This window comes from Solea solea, chromosome 7 (genome assembly GCF_958295425.1).
Source record: "Solea solea chromosome 7, fSolSol10.1, whole genome shotgun sequence".
Lineage (NCBI taxonomy): Eukaryota > Metazoa > Chordata > Actinopteri > Pleuronectiformes > Soleidae > Solea > Solea solea.
This window is the reverse complement of record NC_081140.1, coordinates 14,130,993-14,151,874: the sequence shown is the minus strand read 5'-3', so window position 1 is coordinate 14,151,874 and position 20,882 is coordinate 14,130,993. Positions and strand designations below refer to the sequence as shown.

The window sequence follows — 20,882 nt, the reverse complement described above, 5'->3', positions numbered from 1 at the left end:
TCTGTGCATTTTTAAACCATAACATATTGTAATCATGAGAACAGTAAATACATGGATACACATGTATATGTAGAATATAACGAGTATATATAAGAGTTGTAGCTACGGTAGCCCTGTTGTCTTACAGCAAGAAGATCCAGGTTTGCGACCTGGTTCTACGTCCTATGTAACTTATGCTAAGTTTATGATCTATTCTAGGCCATGTTCATACAAATATTCCCACATTCAGTATGCATAAATGCACTGTACATGTTGGATGAAGTACAGAGAAGCAGAAGTGACAGTGGTTGATCCTACTAAATACTTTATAGAGGTGGCAACTGTGGTCCAGGAGTTGTTGTCATGTAAGTGTGCACACGTGTGTGTGTGTGTGTGTGTGTGTGTGTGCGTGTGTGTGTGTGGGTGTGGGTGTGGGTGTGTGTGTGTGTGTGCGTGTGCGTGTGCGTGTGCATGTGCGTGTGCGTGTACTTTTTGTGTACTAAATGCTTTTTAAGCCACCATCTATTTAATTAAAGTCTCCATTAGGTTTGGTTTGACTTGCTTCAAGGTCTTTTGAAGTCTCATATAATAAAGCATATACAGTATCAATCAGAAAAATAGCTTACATATATATTATAATTTAGTGTCATTTGATATCAGATTAATGTAAGTGTTTATTGTATTATATTATATTTTTTGCTACAAATAATGTAGAATGCAGAACCTTCCCTGAGTTCTTCCCTAGTATTCACTTTTTATTTGTCCAAATCGATACAACATGAATTCTGTCTGAGAAGTTGATGATCCCCCTACACACACATGCACACATTGTATTTTTTATCTTTATCATGCCAGCTGTGTAAAATGCATGTGCACATCTGGATTTCAGTGTTAACTTATTCCCCCACATGGATGCATACACTGTATATGCATGTTTTTTTTGTATAAATGTGGGCAAACAGCAGAAGAGACAATGTTGTGTACATATTTAATTAACTACACAGCTTTGGCTCACCCTTGTGTTGACATTAGAGACTGCAGGATGATATATCGTGGATCGTTGCTCACAGTGTATCATCTGTGCCATAGATATGCTTGTGGCCAGTGAGTGCTTGAGGTAAAATATTGGTCAAAAAGGGCTAATCAAAGACTTGTACGTTATTCCCTCAAATCCCTATTGAAATGAGTGGTGTTGTGAAAACACCACTAATCAGCCTGACTCTGACATAATCTTTACAAATGCTGGTCACTGCATTTTCAGGTTCTGGATGGAGAAATGTGCACAACCAAAGCTGCTCAGATGAGAGAGTGTTTCTGTGTGCAGCTCATTTGGCATCTGAATCTCATTCCCTGGGCCGTATGGCTTCAGTCAGCTTACGCCATGAAATAAAAACAAAAGTTTTTTGGTTTTTTTCTGGAGGGTTTTAGTTGACACAGTAGAGAACATTATGAACAGCTGTGATCGGCTCACTAAAGCATTTTCTTATCAGTGTTTGGATGGTAGTCTCTTCAGTGACTGACTGAAGAAAAAAATCAAAAACATAACATTTTAAATACATGAATGAGCATCAAGCTAAATCTTCACCTTCCCCTCCAAGTCCTCAATATGTGCAGTATACAATGTCAATTTACACCATTGCAATCCTGGTTTACACTGTAAATATTAAGCTCGTATTATGGTTACTTAAAGTATATTCTCTATAGTCTATTAGATTTTTATCAACTTAATCATCTATATCTTCCCATATTTTACATTCATAGATGTGGAAATGCTTATGTTTATTATTTTATTACCTTTGTCCTCATTGTGGGACTAATGAAGGATTATCTGATCTTATCTCATGATTGTATATGTAATTACATTTTTTTCTAATTTATAATAATGTATTTCAGACATTAATGTACACATCTGTGAAGTGATGACTTGATTGTGGCTCTGATCAGCGTTGCTCAGTTTGTTCATTAGTCCATAGATTTCAGTGACTGGTGTGGCTGAAATCTGGTACATGACTGCCTCCCTCTGGTCGACAAGTAGAAGAAAAGTGATGGCCTTGTTTGTCCGTCTGTCTCTGAGTTTTAAAAAAAATGTAGATCACTATTTCTCAGCTCTTGTATAACACTCACACTGACACCCAGTCACTCACTCCTTGCTATTGCAGACATAAACAAAATGTGGTGCTCACACATAAGTTACATCAAGTCATGTTATGTCAATAGGTTTCATTGGTTCTACACTTACTATACAAATGTATAAATCCAAAACTAAAAAGGAAAAGAAACCAGAACTTCCAGTTTCAGGATCATATTATTATTATTGTAAAGTCATGTCAGACGCCTGTAAAGTCAGGCATCTGTCATGTATCTTTTATAGTCGATGCCATGCCGTGGACATGTGATTCCTGACCTGAATGTGAATGACGGCAGAGCCGCTGGACCTCTTCACCCACAAAAATACATAGCACAATGTCGTTGAATATTTTAAATGCCTGTATGGGATCTTCTCCCAAACACTTTAATTACCCCTTTTACTAATTCTCTGCATGGCCACATGTGTGTAACTGGTGGAACACAAGCAATCACTGGTGAGTGTAAAAGAGTAAAAGAAAAGTACAAAATCATCACTTTGCGGTTAACTTTATTCATATCATAGACACTCTGTGCTGTTCAATCCCTTTATATAAAACTGGACATGTTTTTTTCTTACATCCATCACACAGAAAGTCCAGCATTTTGCTGAATTTTTTTTTAAACTACATTCAAAATAGTATCAGAATGCAAAAAACAAAATAGACCTGCTGAAATGATGCAATAAAAACTATTGACTATTTGAACAGGACTGTGCAACTTTTCACACGTAAAATGTAAACAGAAATGATGGATTATTAAGGGTCTGTCCAAAGCCAGCTAATTGTATTTTGACAAGTTTGTGGTCAGTTAACATTTTCACATTACACACATCTGGTTTCCTCCCACGGTCCAAAAACATGCAGAGGTTGATTGGACATTCTAAAGTGTCTGTAGGTGTGAGTATGACAGTGAATGGTTGTTTGTCTCTGTGTTGGTCTTGCAATGGCCGGGTGATACCCTGTCTTTCGCCCCATGTCAGCTGGGATTGGCACCAGTGACCCTGCGACCCTCAAGTGGAAGATAAAGCGGTAGACAATGAATGAATGAATGAATGAATGAATGAACAAGAGACACTGACTATGGAGAATACTTTGCTCCCTAATCACACAGGTAATACTGTTATTTCTAGGGAATGCAATTTCACTGTCTTATTCCCATGAAATTATTGACAGGACTATAGTGAAATGTGGAGCAGTTTACACTTTAGCACAATGGATTAACATTGTTGTAAAATGTGATGGTTGCACTTGTGTGAATATGCAAAGTACGCATTTCTGTGCAAGTAATTTCTCTGATTGCTGCAATTCCATTGAAAGGACTTGATTTGGCAGAAGTTGTTGCTGTTGTTGAGTTTAAAATGACTCTGCCTGCAACTTGGAGCCAGAGGTCTGGGTCTGGTAACAATTGAGTTTAAGGATGCATTCACACCAGCATAGTCTGGGGGACTCGGTTCGACTGGGTGGTGGGTGGGGGGATGCCGAAAAATTTCACACCTTTGTTTGGTTCACTTTCACACTGCACTTTTGTAAGCGGGGCTGAAACAAGCACTGGCCAGGATGAAAAAATGCATGAGGAAGAAGAAAACCTCATCAATTGGCCAGGACTGAAAATGGAAATCCATGCCCTTCAGTCGGCATGTTCACCACAAGAGCAAACAATGGAGCAACACCAAATGTATGCAGTCTTGAGGTTTCTGTTTTTAGTTTGGTGTTCAAACCTAATTGGCTTTTCACAAGACGCTGCCCAGTATGAGCGACAGACAAGGCAGCGGACTATTTGATTCACTTCCTGTCTTTGGTTTGCTGGATAGTCCGTTTACATTTCCCTTCGCTTGCAAGCGAACCGAGACCCACGTTTTCAGGCTTGTTTGGTCCGCACCAGAGTTCGGATGAGCTTTCACACCCGCCCAAACAAAGCGGACTATCCGAGGAAACAAACTCTGGTCCGTTTAAAGCAGACCAAACAACTCTGGTGTGAAAGTTCCCTAAGATGAGTTCAGCAGATTTCCTTGACTTAGTCACTGGGTTAACATTAGTTCCTACAGTTTGTTACAGTTTAGAGAATGTTCAATGATCAAATTAACATCACATCAGGCCAAGAGGAGCCTTGGGTAGGATATATACCTTCTGCACTGTCCTTTACTTTGTTCAAAGTGAATAGCAAGACTTATAAGATAACATAAAGGTGGACATTTCAGCATTTAGCAGTTGGAAACAATATACAACAAAGGCAAATAACAAAATACAGTTCATGGAAATGTTGGCAAATTCTGTTGAACATTCATGTTTTATCATGTGCAGTTTTTTATGGCTTCAAATACGCTCGTCTTCTCTGCTTTCCCCTTCCTACTGCAGTCACTTATAATGTGTGACAGTACCATACATGACCCCACAGTCTCCCCCTTTCCTCCCCGTGGTTTCCTACTTTTCACCTTGCTGCGCTAACCGCAGATCACTCCCACATCTTCCCCATGTGAGCAGTTATGTTTCCCAACTTTGGATCTCTTGCACTCCAACAGCGATCGCTCCCCGCCCTCACACTCCACGTCGTCCAGCATGATCCTGACGCTGCTGTCTGCCTCCCCCAGTGCGGCCCGCTTCATCACCGCCAATGCTGTCGTGAAGCCGAGCTGTCGACACACGACGGTGCCTGCCTTGCTGGTGAAAAGGTCATCGCACACTGTCCCCCACTCTCCGCGGATAAAGATCTCCACTCTACCTCGATCTGATAAGCCGCCGGTGCTCACCAGTCGCACTGAGCCAGCCCTCAGCTTTCTACCTCCCCGTCCTCTTACGTAAACATGACCTCTACCTCTTCCTCTGGGCCTCTTATATACCTGGTTGCCCTCACCAGTAGTTCCCAGCTTCTGTCTGAGCCACAGCTTCTCCCCTCCTTGTGCTTTAGACATGGTGGTGTTGACTGGTGTTCTCTGGGGCTTGTAGGAGGTCGCGGTGGGTTTGAGGTTCCAGTGAGGTGGACGAGGTGTGGCCCACGATGCAGGACGCTCAGGGTAACGTGTAGATCCCAGAGCCACCTGGGTTTGTTTGGAGGATGGTATGGATGGAGAAGGACGAACCTGCGGTGAGGTTAATGGTTGGAAGGTGGTACTAAGTGAATACTGAAGGGGTCTCCCGTGTCTCCTTGTTGGACTTGTGATGATGATTGAGGTTTGAGCAATCTTAGCGGAGACTGCAGTCATGACGGTTGTGCGATAACCTGAGGAAGACACAGAATCACCCTCTTTATTTAAAAAAAATATAGTTTAACAATACGTTAAAGGAATACACAACTATACGATAGATATGGTGTAGATGGTTAACACAAAGACTGGCAACGAGAATAAGCTTTGCTCTGTCCAAACTTTCCCGCTTAGCATCTCCCCGTTATGCTAAGCGAAGCTTATTGGCTAACAACATTTATACAGGACAAACAATGGTATTGTTCTCCTCGTCTTTTTCTTAGCAAGAAAGTACAAAACTACACCTCTTAAAATAGTTCTGAAGCCATTGAAAAAATAATAACTCTATGAATGTAGGGAGGAGAGATGTAAACACAGACACACAAAGACGATTGTCCAAACTGAAGGCTGATGCAGAACCATTTATTCAAAATAAATAAGGCCAATGTACCTGATTTAACTTAACGTATAGTGCAAATATTTGACACAATGATAAGCACCGTTTACCCTGCTATAGCCTCTTGTACCAGCCAAAGAAGAACACAAGGCGGAAATTAAATTTTGGGAAGAAGGCCACGTCAGCTAATTCCACTGTACCTGAGTTTGATATATTATCGTGCAAATGGGTCATCACCATTATCATTATTAATGAATAACATATCCAATAGTTAAGTTACCAATTAACATTAAAGTCTTCGACATTAAAAAAAAAGAAAATTGTGTTTTTGGTGAAAACCTCCAGTGAGATGATGCAAAGTGCAAAGTCTGATACGTTAAAGAGCAAACTTTTATGACATAATTACCTGTTTGAGAGAATATACATGTATGTATCACTGGTAAAATACATTTAAATTAAAGAAATTAATAGATAACTCAATCATAATTTAAAACAATGATTTTGAATTCAGTCATTTTGCGAGATTGCAAACCAGTTTACACCGCTGTGCAAAACAACCGACAGAATAATTTAAAATAAATACATTAGTTATTTACCAATGAACCCCACTTGCTTTTTTGTCATTTATATATTTATAAAAACGACTTCAGAGCTAGTTAGTCCATGTTCATGTTCTCTAGCAATCAGAACATGTTGACAGATTTCATCATGCTACAATGCACTACAGTAAAGGTCAATTCTACCCTGCAGTATGACGTATAGATTAAATCATTGGAGCAAAAGTGTCCCCCAGCAGTATTTACATGGTTTTCTTTTCATATATTTGCATCATAAGGCAGATTACAATGGAAACTTGTAGCCACTAAATTGCAGCAGGAATGTAAATAGTTTACTAATTATACTCTACTATTATTGTAATTATTCTACAAGTGGCGTGATTTCATCCGTTGAAAAATATTCCATTTGAAAATGCAGAAATGCTAATGTAGCAATTATCGTGCGAAAGCGTAAAATAGAATTGGAGCGAAGAAGAAGAAACCTGGTTTAAAACGAGTGGCTTCTCCCCGAGGCGAGATCTGCTCTGGTTGACTGGTGGGTTTAACATTACGACTAACAGTGGACTTAGTGGTTGGGTACATACTGGACCTAGTAGCTGAGTTACCATTTAAGTTAGGAGTAACGTGATGAGTGGAGCTGGTTTGGGAAACAGGCGCACCAGTAGCCCTACCAGTGGGTGTGGTTGTGGCGGGAGTTGTTTCCATGGCCAGCTGGACAGTGGTGGGTAATGTTGTTGGTTTAATTGTCGCGGCGGCTGTTTTTATTGTTGCTTTTATGGTTGACGCTGTTGGGGATGTTGCCTTTGTCGTTGTTTTTCTTGTTGTCTGCATTGTTGGTTTTCTTGTCGCTGTCGTTGGTGGTGGTGGCGGCAGCTGTGTTTTTGTCTTTCTTGTTGGCATTGGCGGCTTTATTATTATTATGGGTTTTCTTGGCGATTTCTTTGTTGTTGTTGTTGATCTCCTTGTGGTCGTCGTGGGAACAGGTGTCGTGGTCGGTTTCTTGTTGATGACAAACTCTGCAAACCCCAGAAAAAGATATATTCTATATTTATACGACTAAACCACAAGGCATACTTTTGTTAGCCTTCAACATTAAACATTATTCATGTTATTTAAATGAATAATTTACCTTCTTTGGGGTAGAAGTGAATCAGTTTTCCCTTTACATTAACATGTGTCGGTTTGATGCTGCATTTTCCTGGTGGAGCTCGCCTGTGTGGTCAACAGAGAACAAAGTTAACAACCTATTACATATTTGTTATTTTAAGTTATGACCCCTGCTCCTGCACCCGGCTTGTGTGTGTTACAGTACTGGTGTGTAAAAAGGATGGGTTAAATGCAGAGGTCAAATTCACTATCACTAATTGGTGTGTGTGCAAAATTAAAGTCTAGAAGCTATCTCAAGGTGATCAGAAGTACAAAAAAGCATTCATTACACACGATACGTAAATACAAAAACCTTTAATAGTTATCTACCTGGATGGGTCAATAATTTTGTAGATAACTCCTGCCCTGGCTGTGGCACTCGGGGCTCCCGTGGCTAAGAAATACAGTTCACCTAAAAAAATGGACAGAGGAAATAAAAGGGGGAGATAGCGGGACAGGAAAACAATAATTTTGGCAATAGAGAGGAGAAAGTGTGGAAGAGGGAGATGTTTGCAATGAGTACGGAGAAGTAAAAGAGCAAGAGAAGAGAAGGAGAAGAAGACAAGACACAAAATGTAAAAATGAGAGCTAGTGTCTTACAGCAAAGGGGTTTTGGACTTGGCTTTAACTTTTCAACTTAAATCATTTACAAAGCTCCTTCAAATGGGGGGGAAGAATTACTCCAAGGTCAGCAGCATGTGAGCAACACACTAAGTCAGCAGCTTACTCACTTTAATCAAAACCAGATTCTACGTCAAACAGGCTTCTTTTCTGGGAACAATATAAATCCTCAGAAACGGAGTCAATTTAGTAAATTAAGACCTTCAAGTCTCTGACACGTATTCACTTGTTCATTATTTATAATAACACGTAATTATATATAATAATTATACGTTGCCTTGAAGCAAAGTAGTTCAATGAATCACTATGAGCAAGTTAATGCTAACAACAGTAAAACTTGCACTGCAGGGAGGGTCATTATAATCACCACGCTTCAAAATGCATCCACACCATTTAAAGTCATTCCATGGTAATGAAGGTTTACTGGCACATTTCTGCTCTCTTTTTTAAATCAAATGCATGCCTCTTAATTATATATATTTTTTTTAAATATTCGGCAGCTTGACACACACAGTATTACCTGCCTCATCCTCAGCAAAAGAGATGATGTATTTATAATAACTGTTGATGAGTTTGGGGAATCTGCAGGTCTGGTCGGCGCCCATGCAGATCTCATTGTACTGCCACTCTCCTGTGGTGACATTCTCTTTTAAAGACATCAGTCGCCTAAACGGAAAACACAAACACGTAGACGCGCATCAGCACAAGTAGAACCCCAGAAATGCATGCATGTGACTCGCGTTTAAGTTATTGAGTGTGTTTCCCCAGCTATGATTCTCACGTGATGTTGCAGTGGCACACGTGCAAATGTTCAAATGATTGAATGAGACGGAAACACTCACCCACTCATGAAATCCCCAAAGATATAGAGTCCATTGAGGTTGGGCATCTGACACCCCCTGTAGATGTATCCTCCTGTCACTGATTTGCCCAGCTTGTGGGGGTAGGCAAAGATCGGCAAGACGTCATCTACACAGACATAACAAGAGCTCAGTGTTATCGTTGTTATAATGTACACCAGAGTTAGAAGAGAGCAACTTTCCTGGGATAAACAGTCTAAAGATGTACTCCAGTCTGAGTAGAAAGTAGCTCATGGAGAGGTATAATGTGTCATTTCAGTGCAGACCATCTCGTAAAACACTTAAAAAACTAACCAAGGTGACATAAGTTGTGGATTCTGTAGACCCGTCATTTGCTGAAACACTTTCCAGCCATTCTCGGGAGATTTATGTGCATATGTTGTCAATAACACTTGCATGACATTTTTCAGCCCAGTTGCCTCTATCTAAACCCCTGAAGATACAATGACCTGGATGACGGAGAGAGCCTTGCACAGACACAGATCCTGTTGCTCATTAAAAGAAGCCATGGCTCACATCTTTAATCTATTACACAGAGTTTACAGTAGGAGTATCAGATTCAGTTTTGCACTCAGAGGTTCAACTCACCCAGAGATGAGTTTTGACAGAGTTTGCGATCGTAGCAGCTGAAGCCCTCCTTGGCTCTCCATCCATAGTTCCCTCCTGTAAACGTGCGGTAACTCAGTTAGTAAAGTACTCGTGGAAAAAGAGGCTTTCATATAATGCAGTAAATGTAGTGCAACTGTCCCTTCAGGCCCGCCGAACTATTGTTTGACTGAGAGAAGAAACGTGTAATTTCGTGTTTATTTCATGCACTTTTTTGAGCTCAACACAACCCGAGCCCGTTGGCCGTAATTGTTAGGGAGCGGACCGAGATTAAACTGACGTCTGATTCACTGTCTGACTGTGTGGTCTCTGAGAGAGCAGTCATCTTTGATGTGGAGCTGTGAGTAGATAATGATAGCCATTTCCTGTTACTGAGTGAGTGAACATCAACACGTGATGATGAAGATGTAATCTTCCCTCCTCCTCCCTGACAAAACGCTGCTTGAAATCTAAAATCCAGGTACCTTTAACAATGAGATCCACCTCTTCGTATTTGTTCTGGCCCACATCACCACAGAACATCCTGCCTCTGCCTCGCCCTGTAGCAGTGTCACCGCGGTCGATAGAGCAACGCCACATGTTGCGCACTCCATATGCATAAATCTCTGCAAAGAAAAAAAAATTACACGTTCACACAAATAGCATACCTCCCTTGCAATGACTGAATGAATCATTTTAGGAGCTGTTTGCAGAAACACACACAATCCCGGGGTGAATAGTGATTTTGCATCCATCACATCCTGAAGACGTGTTGTTTGACTCTTTCAAAATGGCCCTGTTTAGTGAGACATTCATTTTCTATACCAGGGGTCTGCAACCTCTAGTATCAGAAGAGCCATTTTTGACCCCTCTCCCACGCAAATGTAATTCATCTGGGGACTATTTGACCCATACAAGGAAATAACATCATGTATAGAGTTTTATATATAAATATAACTAGTACAGTTTGTTGTATTTGTGAAATTTAAGGACTACAAGAAAGAAAATGGTTGACACAAAAAAAACACTGTAGGCTTATGAAGGCCTATTTTAAAATAAAACACAGATCCACGTAGACCTATTTGTGTCCTTCCATTATTTGTGGAAAATTGATAATTGATGTTGCTCATGCTTGAGAAAACCTGCTCTGCTGCTATTACTATGTGGATCCAAATGTGTACTTCATGACTCCATTTAAGTGTTGGGAATGGCAAACATAGGATGTGACATATCTTTAGTTGACGAAATATTAAAACACATTATTTGAGCTCTTAAGACTAAAAGTAAGTCTAGATTCTTTAGTCTTTAATAAACAGAATTTGAGGGGTTTTTTTTTTACCTGGTTTTGCTTCTTTCTCCCCCAGGAACGGGTTGTCTGATGGGATGCTGTACGGAGCACCATCATCATTGTTGTCGACATCAATGCGCAGCGCCTTTCCAAGGTGTGTTGACCTATACATCACAAGGTGTAGGTGAGAGAAAGTGAAGGATTCAGTTGCCTTTTTATAAGGCAGTCAAAAAAAATAGGCCTTGACCTAAAACATTGATTTATTTCCCTTATTTATTCTTTGTTTGTCAACCTGGTCTTGATCATTCCTCCAATAGAAAAAAATTATAATATTTCCTTTTAATTCAATGTCCACTCTTACCTACAGTTTTCTAAGTTTGTCTGCCGGAGCTAAATCTCTGTTTTTCTCATTTTATTCCCCTCTTAATATTTCTTTTCTCAGCATTTTCCAGTCTTGAGTTATCCTCCCCCATCATTTACCTGTCTTCTCCCTGTGTCTTGAATGCTATCTCTTTATACCCGTTTCCACTCTTTCCACTCTTTCCACTCCTGCACTCCAACTCTCTCCCCCGCTACACATACCAGTGTGTGGCAGTCTGTGTAGTGCAATGTGTAGTGTCAATATTAGACTTGGCAGGTTAAATCCTCTGTCACTCCCAGAATAGCTAATACAGCGTGTCAACAAGAAACTAACGAGCTAAACAGCTCAAATATAACTGTCTGGGGGAAAAAATAAAAATAAATAAAAGAATAATGCTTTTCTCTCAGAATTTTAAAAAAACAAGAAATATTGAATCATTTTTTTCCATGACTGTAATATCAATTGACATTTTTTCTTTCAATAATTGGTGTCTCAGTACTGTATGTCAGCAGTCAAATGTTGTGTCCTTTGGCAGTGATTAACATTTAAGCCACCGTGTGCAAACGGCTACCCTATGTCTTGAATGAAATGAAATAATGTGATGAAAAGGTTGCGTGGTTTAAGAGGGGACTCGTGTTTACAAACACAGGAAAGAAAAGAAAAGAAGATCGCCTACAGCCCCTTTAATAAAATCTTTCACAAACTATACATTTACGCTCTTGGCATAAATAAATGATATCCTGCCACCTCTCTCTCTATGACTTGTCAGCTGCATTACATCAGCATCAGTGCTGATGTAATATAGTGCTAGACGAGTCTTTTCTGTTGGTTTCAGCAACAACACAACAACTTTTTGCCACCCTTTATGTAGTTCAAATGTGCATTGTAGGAAATAGAAACTTTGTTTGACACTGACCCTGCAGTAATCATCGGTGGTGTCAGTGTTAAACACTTCTTATTTCAAAATAGACATGCAACTCAGGTCTTCTAACTTAGCTCCAGAATACACTTAATTTGATATCTACTCTTGAAGAAATAATTGGAAGTGGTAGATGGGCGGTCCTCTAAACAACTGTGATTCGTTGTTCCACATTTAAAGCTCTGTATAAATCCAATTCTTTATTTAACTGAAATTTACTTGAATTCATTCATTCTTGGCTGTTTTTACTAGGCTTCGATGTTTGTCTGACATCTGTTCACGCAGACAACATCTCATTTTAAAAGGGTTTTTAAAAGGCAGCTTGGAAGCTTGGAAAGAAGTGCAAATGTTTAGAATGAATTACCCATTAATCCTTTCCTGGCCATGTGAAGTGCATTTTATTTCAGATTGGCTTATTTGTCATTTGTCAGTAAATATTTACTTGTTCTGCGAGTTGCCAAACTTTCCAAAGGGGTCCCCGGCTCGACCGCCATCACCGATGAAGATGTACAGATAGCCGTCGTGGCCAAACAGAAGCTGTCCTCCGTTATGATTGGATGCTGGCTCTACCACCTCAAGGATGGTTCTGTGGCAAGAAAGAAGGATGAAAATACTCGCGTCATATATAACAATAATATAACGTCGTAATTGACACCTGTTGCTGCCTGAAAAGTCATGGTTTGACATTTAAGACAATTCGAATTGGTTGAGAGCCTGTCGCAGCAGGACCTCAGGAATATTTTAGCTTCATTTTTGTGCAGTGGGAGGAATTGTATATACATATACATAAGCTCTAACAGGTTCCGATATATGCAGTTCAAACAGAGTATTGTGACCTTCTCACCTCTCAGAGGAGTGGTCCAGTTGGTTTTCATCGTGAGCTGACAGCGTGAACTCACTGATCCGTATCCGCTCCTCCTTCTTGACAGACACAGAGTAGTACACGTAGGCTTTTCTGACTGTTGTGAACCTGGGCAGACAACAGGTAAAAGGTTTCAGAAGCTGTGTCACATTTTGAGTATAACCAACCAACACTAGTTGAACTAGTACGAACCTTGGATGCAGGGCTAGGCAGAGGAATCCCCGCTCGTCTCCGTTCCACGGTGACGTGAGGACGGCTCGCGTGAGGTTCAGGAAAGGCCGATCGATCCTGGAGCCGTTAGCCAAATACACCCACACATAACCCAGCTGCTCTGCCACAAAGAAGCGGTGAGTTCCGTCATCCGCATGGATCATGGCCACAGGGTTGCGGAGGCCGTTGGCCACCTCTTGTAAACACAACTCCAGACAGCCTTTGGGACTCTCACGTACCGAGCCAAGGTTAGCATTTAGCTCTGGGAAAGAAAGCAGTAAGATTCGTTGATCATCATGAGCACACTACGTCAGAGAATGAGTTGAGTCCATGTCGACGTCTTTCAAGGTCTGTGCTTAATGTCGGTTACGTTTAATGCTTACTGTTACTTCAGGTCTTGTGTGTATCGGTGTTAGTTGGTGCTGAACTCTATACCTGTGTTAGTCAGCACATTTGGATAGCAGTACTGTTTGTCCTTCAGCTCCAGATAGTCGCAGAACCTCCCGCGATCTTCTTCTAACGTTGCAGTTAGGTTGGCAAACTGATGCGGGTTCTCCCTGTTCTCCAAGAGGAGACTGAGTGTGTATCGACACTGATGCCAGTAGTCGGTGCAATAGTCACCACACAGTCCAGGCATCATCCGTATTGGTGTGTTGGCATCCTCGGCATCGTACAGGTGGGCAGCGTACGGAGAACATTCCTGCGAGAGAAAAAGTACGAAGAAGTCACAAAAGCGGCAGTTTTTTGATTAAACGTCTATCTAGTGTCTATTTATATTTCCGGCAGTGGTGGAGTTTAAGTTACCACACTTATTAACCTTCTATTACGGTGATTTATATCTCAGAGGTAGTGTTAAGGGCATCAGATAAGAAGATAATTTGTGTACTTATTTTGCCACAGCTCCGCACTCTAGCCGGTTAGGCCTGGCTTATGTACGGCATGTCTGAGTGCCGCATGGTATAAATGGATCCCGGGAAGTCCACTCCGTTATTAAGTCACAACCACACACTGTCCACACCCAGAAGAGTGAGCAGCAGGCAAACGGAGGCACGGCAACCAAAGCATCTCGTGGTCGACTGGTGTTTTTTCACTTAGCACCAGATCAGGTCATCAGCAGAAAGCAGCGCCCAGAGCACATACATCACAACTTCACTGCTTTACTCGTACAGTATATTGTTGAACAGAGCACAAATGTGAAAAAAAAACGGACATAATCTCAACCGATGCCATATTTGAGAGTAGGTCGAGTGCACATGCTCAAGCTGCCTTTGGCGCATAATGGTGGTAAGGGTCAGAATTCCTTGTAGTTTGTTGAAGACAATTTCAAAGAATGTTTGGGTTTTCATCAACAAAAAATAACTGGAGGCCAAACATTTATATTATTTGTGACATGAGAACTTCAACAGATTATTTTGTGGGGCCTTGAAAGCCAATGTGTTGTTGTATTTTGTTTCACAAGGACACAACGTTTGAGCGGTACTTTGTCACAGGGTAGAACTTCACCACAGGAGTTGTTCAAAGTGTGATCACTGCAGTTGTTTAAAGCTTGAAACTTTGTCTGTTGTTTTGGATTAATTACATTAATATTGATCTGATGTACAGCACTTTGTTTCAGCTGTTGTTGTTTTTGAAGTGCTTTATAAATAAAGTTGGATTGGAAAGTTGGATAGGGCTGAAACAGTAACTCGATTAATCGATTTATTAATCAATTTATCAGTCGATTAATCAATGAAATTGTCAACTGTTTTGATGATCAATTAATTGGTTTGAGTTACTTTTTATAGAAATAAAATGTGAATATGGTCTGCAGGTCTTTTACGCCATATAACTCAGAAATCATTAAAACTGAATCATTTTGGTTTGTGGACAAAACAAGGCATTTGAGAACATTATTATTTCCAGGTGTAAAAAGAGATGTTGTCTGACATTTTATGGACCAAACGATTACTCAATTTATTGAGAAAATAATTGTCAGATCAGTGAATTCTCAAAAAACATGCTTAGTTGCAGCCCTAAACATGCACATTTAACACTTCAATGCCTGTTAATGCAAATATCTAATCAGTCGATCACATTGCAGCAACATCATTGCATTTAGACTCTCTGAAACTCAGTATCAGAATGAGGGAGACGATTGATTTTGGCATGGCATCATTGTTGGTGCCAGATGTGAAAGTTTTTCATATCTACTGGGATTTTTCTCTACACACAACCAGCTCTAGGTTTTACAGAGAATGCTTCTGAAAAAGACAACATATATCCAGTGACCGGCATTTGTCTGAGTGCATATGCCTTGCTGATGCCAGAGATCAAATAACCACTAGTTACAACTAAGGTCCACAGAAGACCATCTCTTACACTACAGCATGTCAGACTTCAGCAGCAGACGATCTCTCCAGACTCCTGGAAATGATCATCTTTAAGCTGAATTACTCACATCTTCTTAGAACCAGACCTGGTGTTCAATATAAACAGCCATAACTTAGGATAAGACACAAACTAGGCACCTTTCAAGGTTCCCTCCCTACATAACAAGGCACCAGGCACCTTGACCTGAGACACTATCTCAAGGCTTACTAACTATCAGACGTGGCACGCTGCTCGCCAGAATCTGCGATGACGTCTCAGTTCTCCTCGGTTCTGAGCTGTCGACTTAACTCATCACTGATTCCAGAGGTTCCATCATAGGTCATCTCACCTTCTAATCAAAAACTGCACATTCCTTAAATTCCCTCTTAAATTTAAAAACAGAGGTGACGCACATACCCCTGTATTCAGTGTGAGTAAGACTTTTGAGGATGCCGTTGTCTCTGCTGTCCATAATATGAAAAGACCATTCATTTAAAGATCCTTGTAGCTACAATACTATAATGTAAACTTAAATGTTCTTCATTTTCAAACAAATCCAGTGACAGTTGTCTACATTCATGTGTACATGAAACCGGAGCCATTAATATCTATTTTGGCTGTAGTTGGTATCAGCTTGACAAAATGTAAACAAATACAGACCGAAATATCAAAACAAGTATAATGATAAGAGTGATAAAGTCCTTTTATATGACCTCATTTAATTTTTCTATTGATAGGGTTTACCATCAGTGTAGACCGGGGCTCAGAGTGGACTTTTTAAACAAAACCCCTGTTTTAGAGGACCAACATTAGCCCTCTAACTATGAGACATGTCATCTCCTTTATTTGAGCAACCATTTTTGTTTGGGCCCCATGAACAATTGACAAACTCATGCTATTTTAAACAAAAAGAGTCAAGAATGCGATTGTGATTTTTGGCTTTGCGTAAATAAATTCTAACATTACTGGATCAATGTAGAGCCCGGGGAGCTAACTGTGACAGAGGATTGCTGTCAGGACATGAAAGTGCATTGTTGGGCCGAGATCAGAGGCCTCCTGTGAAACAGCTTCAGCTCTGCAGGGCAAAACAAAGGCTGTGTTGAGTCTGAGCTGCTGGAACTGTGGACGAAAAAAAAAAAAAGGTTTGGAGCTAATTAAAGCAGATGAAAGTGGACTGAACTTCTGAACACATATATCTTCTTTATTATTCGGAATGACATTGTTGTTGACGAAGATGTTTCAAAAGGTTTATAGGTTAACAAAGGAAATGCTATGGAAATTTGAACATTTAAATGCCATTGACCATTATAAATACAGGTTCTTGCTTGACCCACCGATGCTGGAAACCCAGGCCAGCTGCTCCCTAGAAGCGTGGCCACGTCAAACTACTGTAATTTGTTGTTTCTGGTGTCCGGGTTAAGAACAGAATGACTTGAGACTTGAGAAGGAATAAAATAAAAGTTTTTTTTACCGTCTTTATTACAGGCATCTATCATGCTGACTGGTCCACACGGCTATGTTTTATTACTGCGGAGACAGAGAGAGAAGACTCGTGGCAAATGTGAGTGACCTTTAACTTTAACTGGACCTCAAATGAAAGAGAGATTGAGACAGAGCGCAGTCAAAAACAAAAGACAAAGAAGAGAAACTTGCCACAGCCGTTCTATAAATCATAGCAAGGGTACGATGCTGTATCTGAATGCATGGCTTGAGTAGGGTTGGGGATGCGTCTCTGTATTTGGCGTTTGTTGTCTGCATCTTTCTGTTGCTGTCTTTACTACCAGCATCAAGCAAAACAATCCATTTAACTTTTCTCGAAATGCCTTTAAGGGACCTTATGTGGTTTACTGATGCATTAAATCAACAGCCACTTAAAAGTCTTCCCCTGTCTTTGTGATAAATTGTAATTTCTTTTGGTTCTTTCACATTTCTGATCTCGCTTTTGTTGTTGTACAGTTTACTCTTTCTCTGTCCAGCTCTTGGAAGAACTTTACATATCCTGTACCCCAGGCCACGGGAGGAAATTGTTGTTTGTTTGGTCAGTTAAGCTAAGAGATTACCACAGTCTCCCCCGTTTCCACATGCACACACACTTTGCCTCACTCTCTTTCTCTTTGGCCTGTGTCACTGATATGAGGAAGCTCCAGCGGTGCTTCTGAAACAGAGGGGCCTCAGTGTGGTGGATTTATCCAAGATGAGTTTCCTGACATAGGAGAACCTTGACCACTTTCAGGGCCTCTTTTACATCCATCTATTGCCCTGGGAGCAACCACCAAAAAACAAAAAAAACAGCAACATATTTTAGAGTTATGGCCCACTTTGTTTTGCTAACCTCTTTGGGCTGAACAGAAAAGGTTCAGGACTGAAACACATTTGTTTACCTTTAAGGTAAATTTCAGGATAATGGTGCTAATTTCAGAAATGAATAAACTGTATGGCAAGTGGTTTCTTCTGTTTATCCAGTGGAGTTTGTGAGCTAAAATAGCTTGGGATGTCAAAAAGAAGCTTTCCTTACTTCATTGTCCTGAACTCAGTCAAACTAGTCTGACCACTGCGAGTCGTATGTGGGCTGCAGTGCTGTCATTATGCTCAAGACGCAGCCTGCTCCCCGCTCAGAGAGAACCGCAGCAGGATATAATTACCACAATGAGACAAACCGATATTTTCGGAGTAAGAGGATTTGTCACCGTCTTTACTGTATGAAGTTTTTGACTGCCAGAATTGCACAGCCAGTTTTGTGTTGACATCAAGGATGTGAGCTGCATAGTCAGCGGCTAATTCGGTGCTGCGCTCAGTGAGTAAGCTTGGCTTAGTTTAGCAAGCTCAGATAAGACATTTTAAATTTAGTGATTTTGAAAATAGAAAGAGTCAGTGTTCCACAACATTTACTAAGATTACAATCTCGACCCAAATTTGGAACAGGACTTTACTTTTTTGTGATGTGAGCCCACTTTTTGCCTGCTTTCAATGAGATTTAGTTTTCCCATCCACAACTAAGGGTAATACAGAGTTCAGCTAACAGGCTCAAAGTATTCCAACCATTACACTTTTTAAGTATTTTGTGGCAACACCACAGACACTACCAGAGAAGCAGTTTTCCCAATGCCCTGCATATTCATGATGAACTGTGTCTATGTGTGTGAGACACTATATGGACAATTTGGCCACACCTGTTAAGTACTGAATTCAGGAGCTTGGGCTCAGCCCCTTATCTCCACAGTCTTAACTCTTCACACACCAAGACTGTTTAAGGAAGGCCATTTTCCATTTGACGAGTTTGGTGTGGAAGAACTTGACTGATCTGCACCTGAGCCCTGACCTCAACCCCCATCAAGCACCTTTGGGATGAATTGGAACAAAGATTGTGAGCCAGGCCTTCATCAGTCCAACATCAGTGCCTGATTTCATAAATGCTCTACAGAATGAATGGGCACAAATTCCCATAGAAATCTTGAAGAAAGTCTTCCAAGACGTGTGGAAGCTGTTACCCCAGCAAAACTTCATATAGAAGTCCTGCATGTGCGTTGGAATACGTCATTACAGGCGTCCTGTCCATATATTGTTTTTGAGTAGAAACATTGCACATGTTTTTTTGCCAGACACCGGTAAATCCCCTTCTCTCTTATTGTTTTTAAGCATGCTAATCAGTCTAAGTGACTTCACAGCTTTCGTTTACGTTCACCTCAGACACTGCTAGCCCCAAACCTGGACAACACACCCCACAATGCAAAGTGGTTCACAAAGCCCTAGTGCATGGCTAAAATAGTTTCCTGTGACTTGAGTTGTAATGTTCCAGTGAAATGATACATTTTTGTTCTGATACCAAACCAGGGTTGAAATGTTCCATTGCACTGCCTTATTTGGATTATTTCAGTTCACACAGACTATTACCAGCAAACTCTGAGGTTTGCTCGTTCCAAGCGTGTGAAACAGATGTCACATCACTTCTCCATTAAACTTAATCCATCAACCACATGTTTCATTAGTCACTGTACTTGTGTGGGCATTTTGTCCCACTGACATACAAATGGCATCGCCATCACCCATCAACAACAATCCAGAGGAATATATGCTGCTAAATTGAAATAATCTATCCACTGCACTCATCTGGAAGACATCTTGGTGTGATGCATGAACAGGTGTCAGTGCTGTGTCTGCACCTTTCATAAGAGATGTCCATTATCTGTGACTGCAAAGTCACAACAAATCATTGTGTGTTGTATTTTTTTTTTAGTTTAGCTAGGTGTCAGGTACACGTGTATGCCTCCAAACATCAAACACAGTGATTATCTCTTACCTGGCAGAGAAGGCTGCGTATGTATTTGCCGCAGGTGACGTAACCTGAATGGTCAAAGTTCTCCATGATGCTGTAAAACTTCAACAACAGCTCCCCATCCTTCTCCAAATCACAGCAACCAAACTTGGAGTACTCTTTACACAAGGCCAATGGCTGCCGGGGCTCAAACGGGGGTTTGAAGTCCAAACACTGTGGGTGACAGCTCCCCCACCAGGCCTGACGGAGCAATAGTAGCACAGACAGAAGTAGGTAGGGGAGGGAGGTGTGCTGTAGGATGCACTGGGGGGCGAGATTACAGATCTGTGGGGTCATAGTGCAAAGAGGCTGTCTTTCAGTTCAGGTAAGTGTGGATCTGATGCGGTGATGTGTTCAGTCTAAGCAGCTTGTATGTGATAGTTTAGAGCAGTGTGCAAGACACATCTCCACCAGTGTCCATCGAGCAAAGATCTGAAACTTAAGGTGTGTTGCCTGGTCCAGGTTCCTGTGGTTTCAGGCAACTCAGAATCACACCTGACCTGCAACTGAAAAGGATATGAAGTTTCAAATGTCCCAGAAGCGGAAGATTGAAACATCCATCACATGATAGTTCTCTGGATGCAAGTCAGTCCTCAAAAACGCGCAGTCACATTTCTGAGAGCGTAATCCAGCCTTTTGAAAAGATGCAGCTCACAGAGCCATTTGGAAAGTGAAAGTGGCACCTTCAGCTGGAGCCCCTGCAAAATATTTACTTCCAGTTTGGAGAGTTGTTTGCTCTGTACATGTGCTCACTTGCTGCAGCGGATATAAGCCATGCACGGAGACAGACAGAAAACAGAGAGAGAGGAAGAGAGGTTCTTTCATTCAGACACAGAGCCACGCTGCAGCCCGAGCTTAGATCCCTCCCTCCTCGCTTCTTTCCTCCTCCTCTCTTCTTTTTCCCCTGCTCGTTCACTCTCCTACAAAGACACATGCATTCCTTCCCATAGCATGTGGTCTATATTGCCCTGAAGTTGCAACTCTCCCCCCCCCCATCCTCCCACCTCCCACTGTCACCCCCCTCCAGCATTCCCAGACCTCCTTTCAGTCTTTGCCAATTCCAGACAGGCCCTCTCTCACTAAAGTGTGTGTGTGTGTGTGCGTGCGTGCATGCGTGTGTGTGTGTGTGTG

General features: G+C 41.2%; 2 protein-coding genes across 4 annotated transcripts in view; one reads left to right on the top strand and one right to left on the bottom strand.

Annotated features, from left to right (window-relative positions):
* bloc1s3 (biogenesis of lysosomal organelles complex-1, subunit 3) overlaps positions 1-20,882 on the top strand; it is a 56,997-nt gene that overhangs the window by 22,250 nt on the left and 13,865 nt on the right. Inside the window, exon 5 of one of the 2 annotated variants that reach the window (XM_058633601.1) lies at positions 16,925-17,000. The exons of the other annotated variant lie outside the window; for it this stretch is intronic. Within the exon in view, the coding sequence (XP_058489584.1) occupies positions 16,925-17,000 (76 nt within the window). The remainder of the gene's footprint in view (positions 1-16,924; positions 17,001-20,882) is intronic. 2 annotated transcript variants of the gene reach the window in all.
* On the bottom strand, positions 2,598-20,586 carry si:ch211-136a13.1 (HHIP-like protein 1). 2 transcript variants are annotated; one of them, XM_058633595.1, is made up of 14 exons: positions 19,737-20,586; positions 13,526-13,790; positions 13,073-13,352; positions 12,863-12,988; positions 12,461-12,604; positions 10,790-10,902; positions 9,936-10,076; positions 9,454-9,528; positions 8,848-8,974; positions 8,526-8,671; positions 7,715-7,796; positions 7,368-7,450; positions 6,844-7,254; positions 2,598-5,322 (listed from the first exon to the last, which is right to left on the bottom strand). In XM_058633595.1, exons 1-14 carry the CDS (start codon positions 20,046-20,048, stop codon positions 4,547-4,549), a joined length of 3,081 nt encoding a protein of 1,026 aa, XP_058489578.1. In that variant the 5' UTR covers positions 20,049-20,586; the 3' UTR covers positions 2,598-4,546. The 2 variants fall into 2 exon arrangements, with proteins under 2 accessions (XP_058489578.1, XP_058489580.1); XM_058633597.1 differs by having other exon boundaries at positions 6,910-7,254.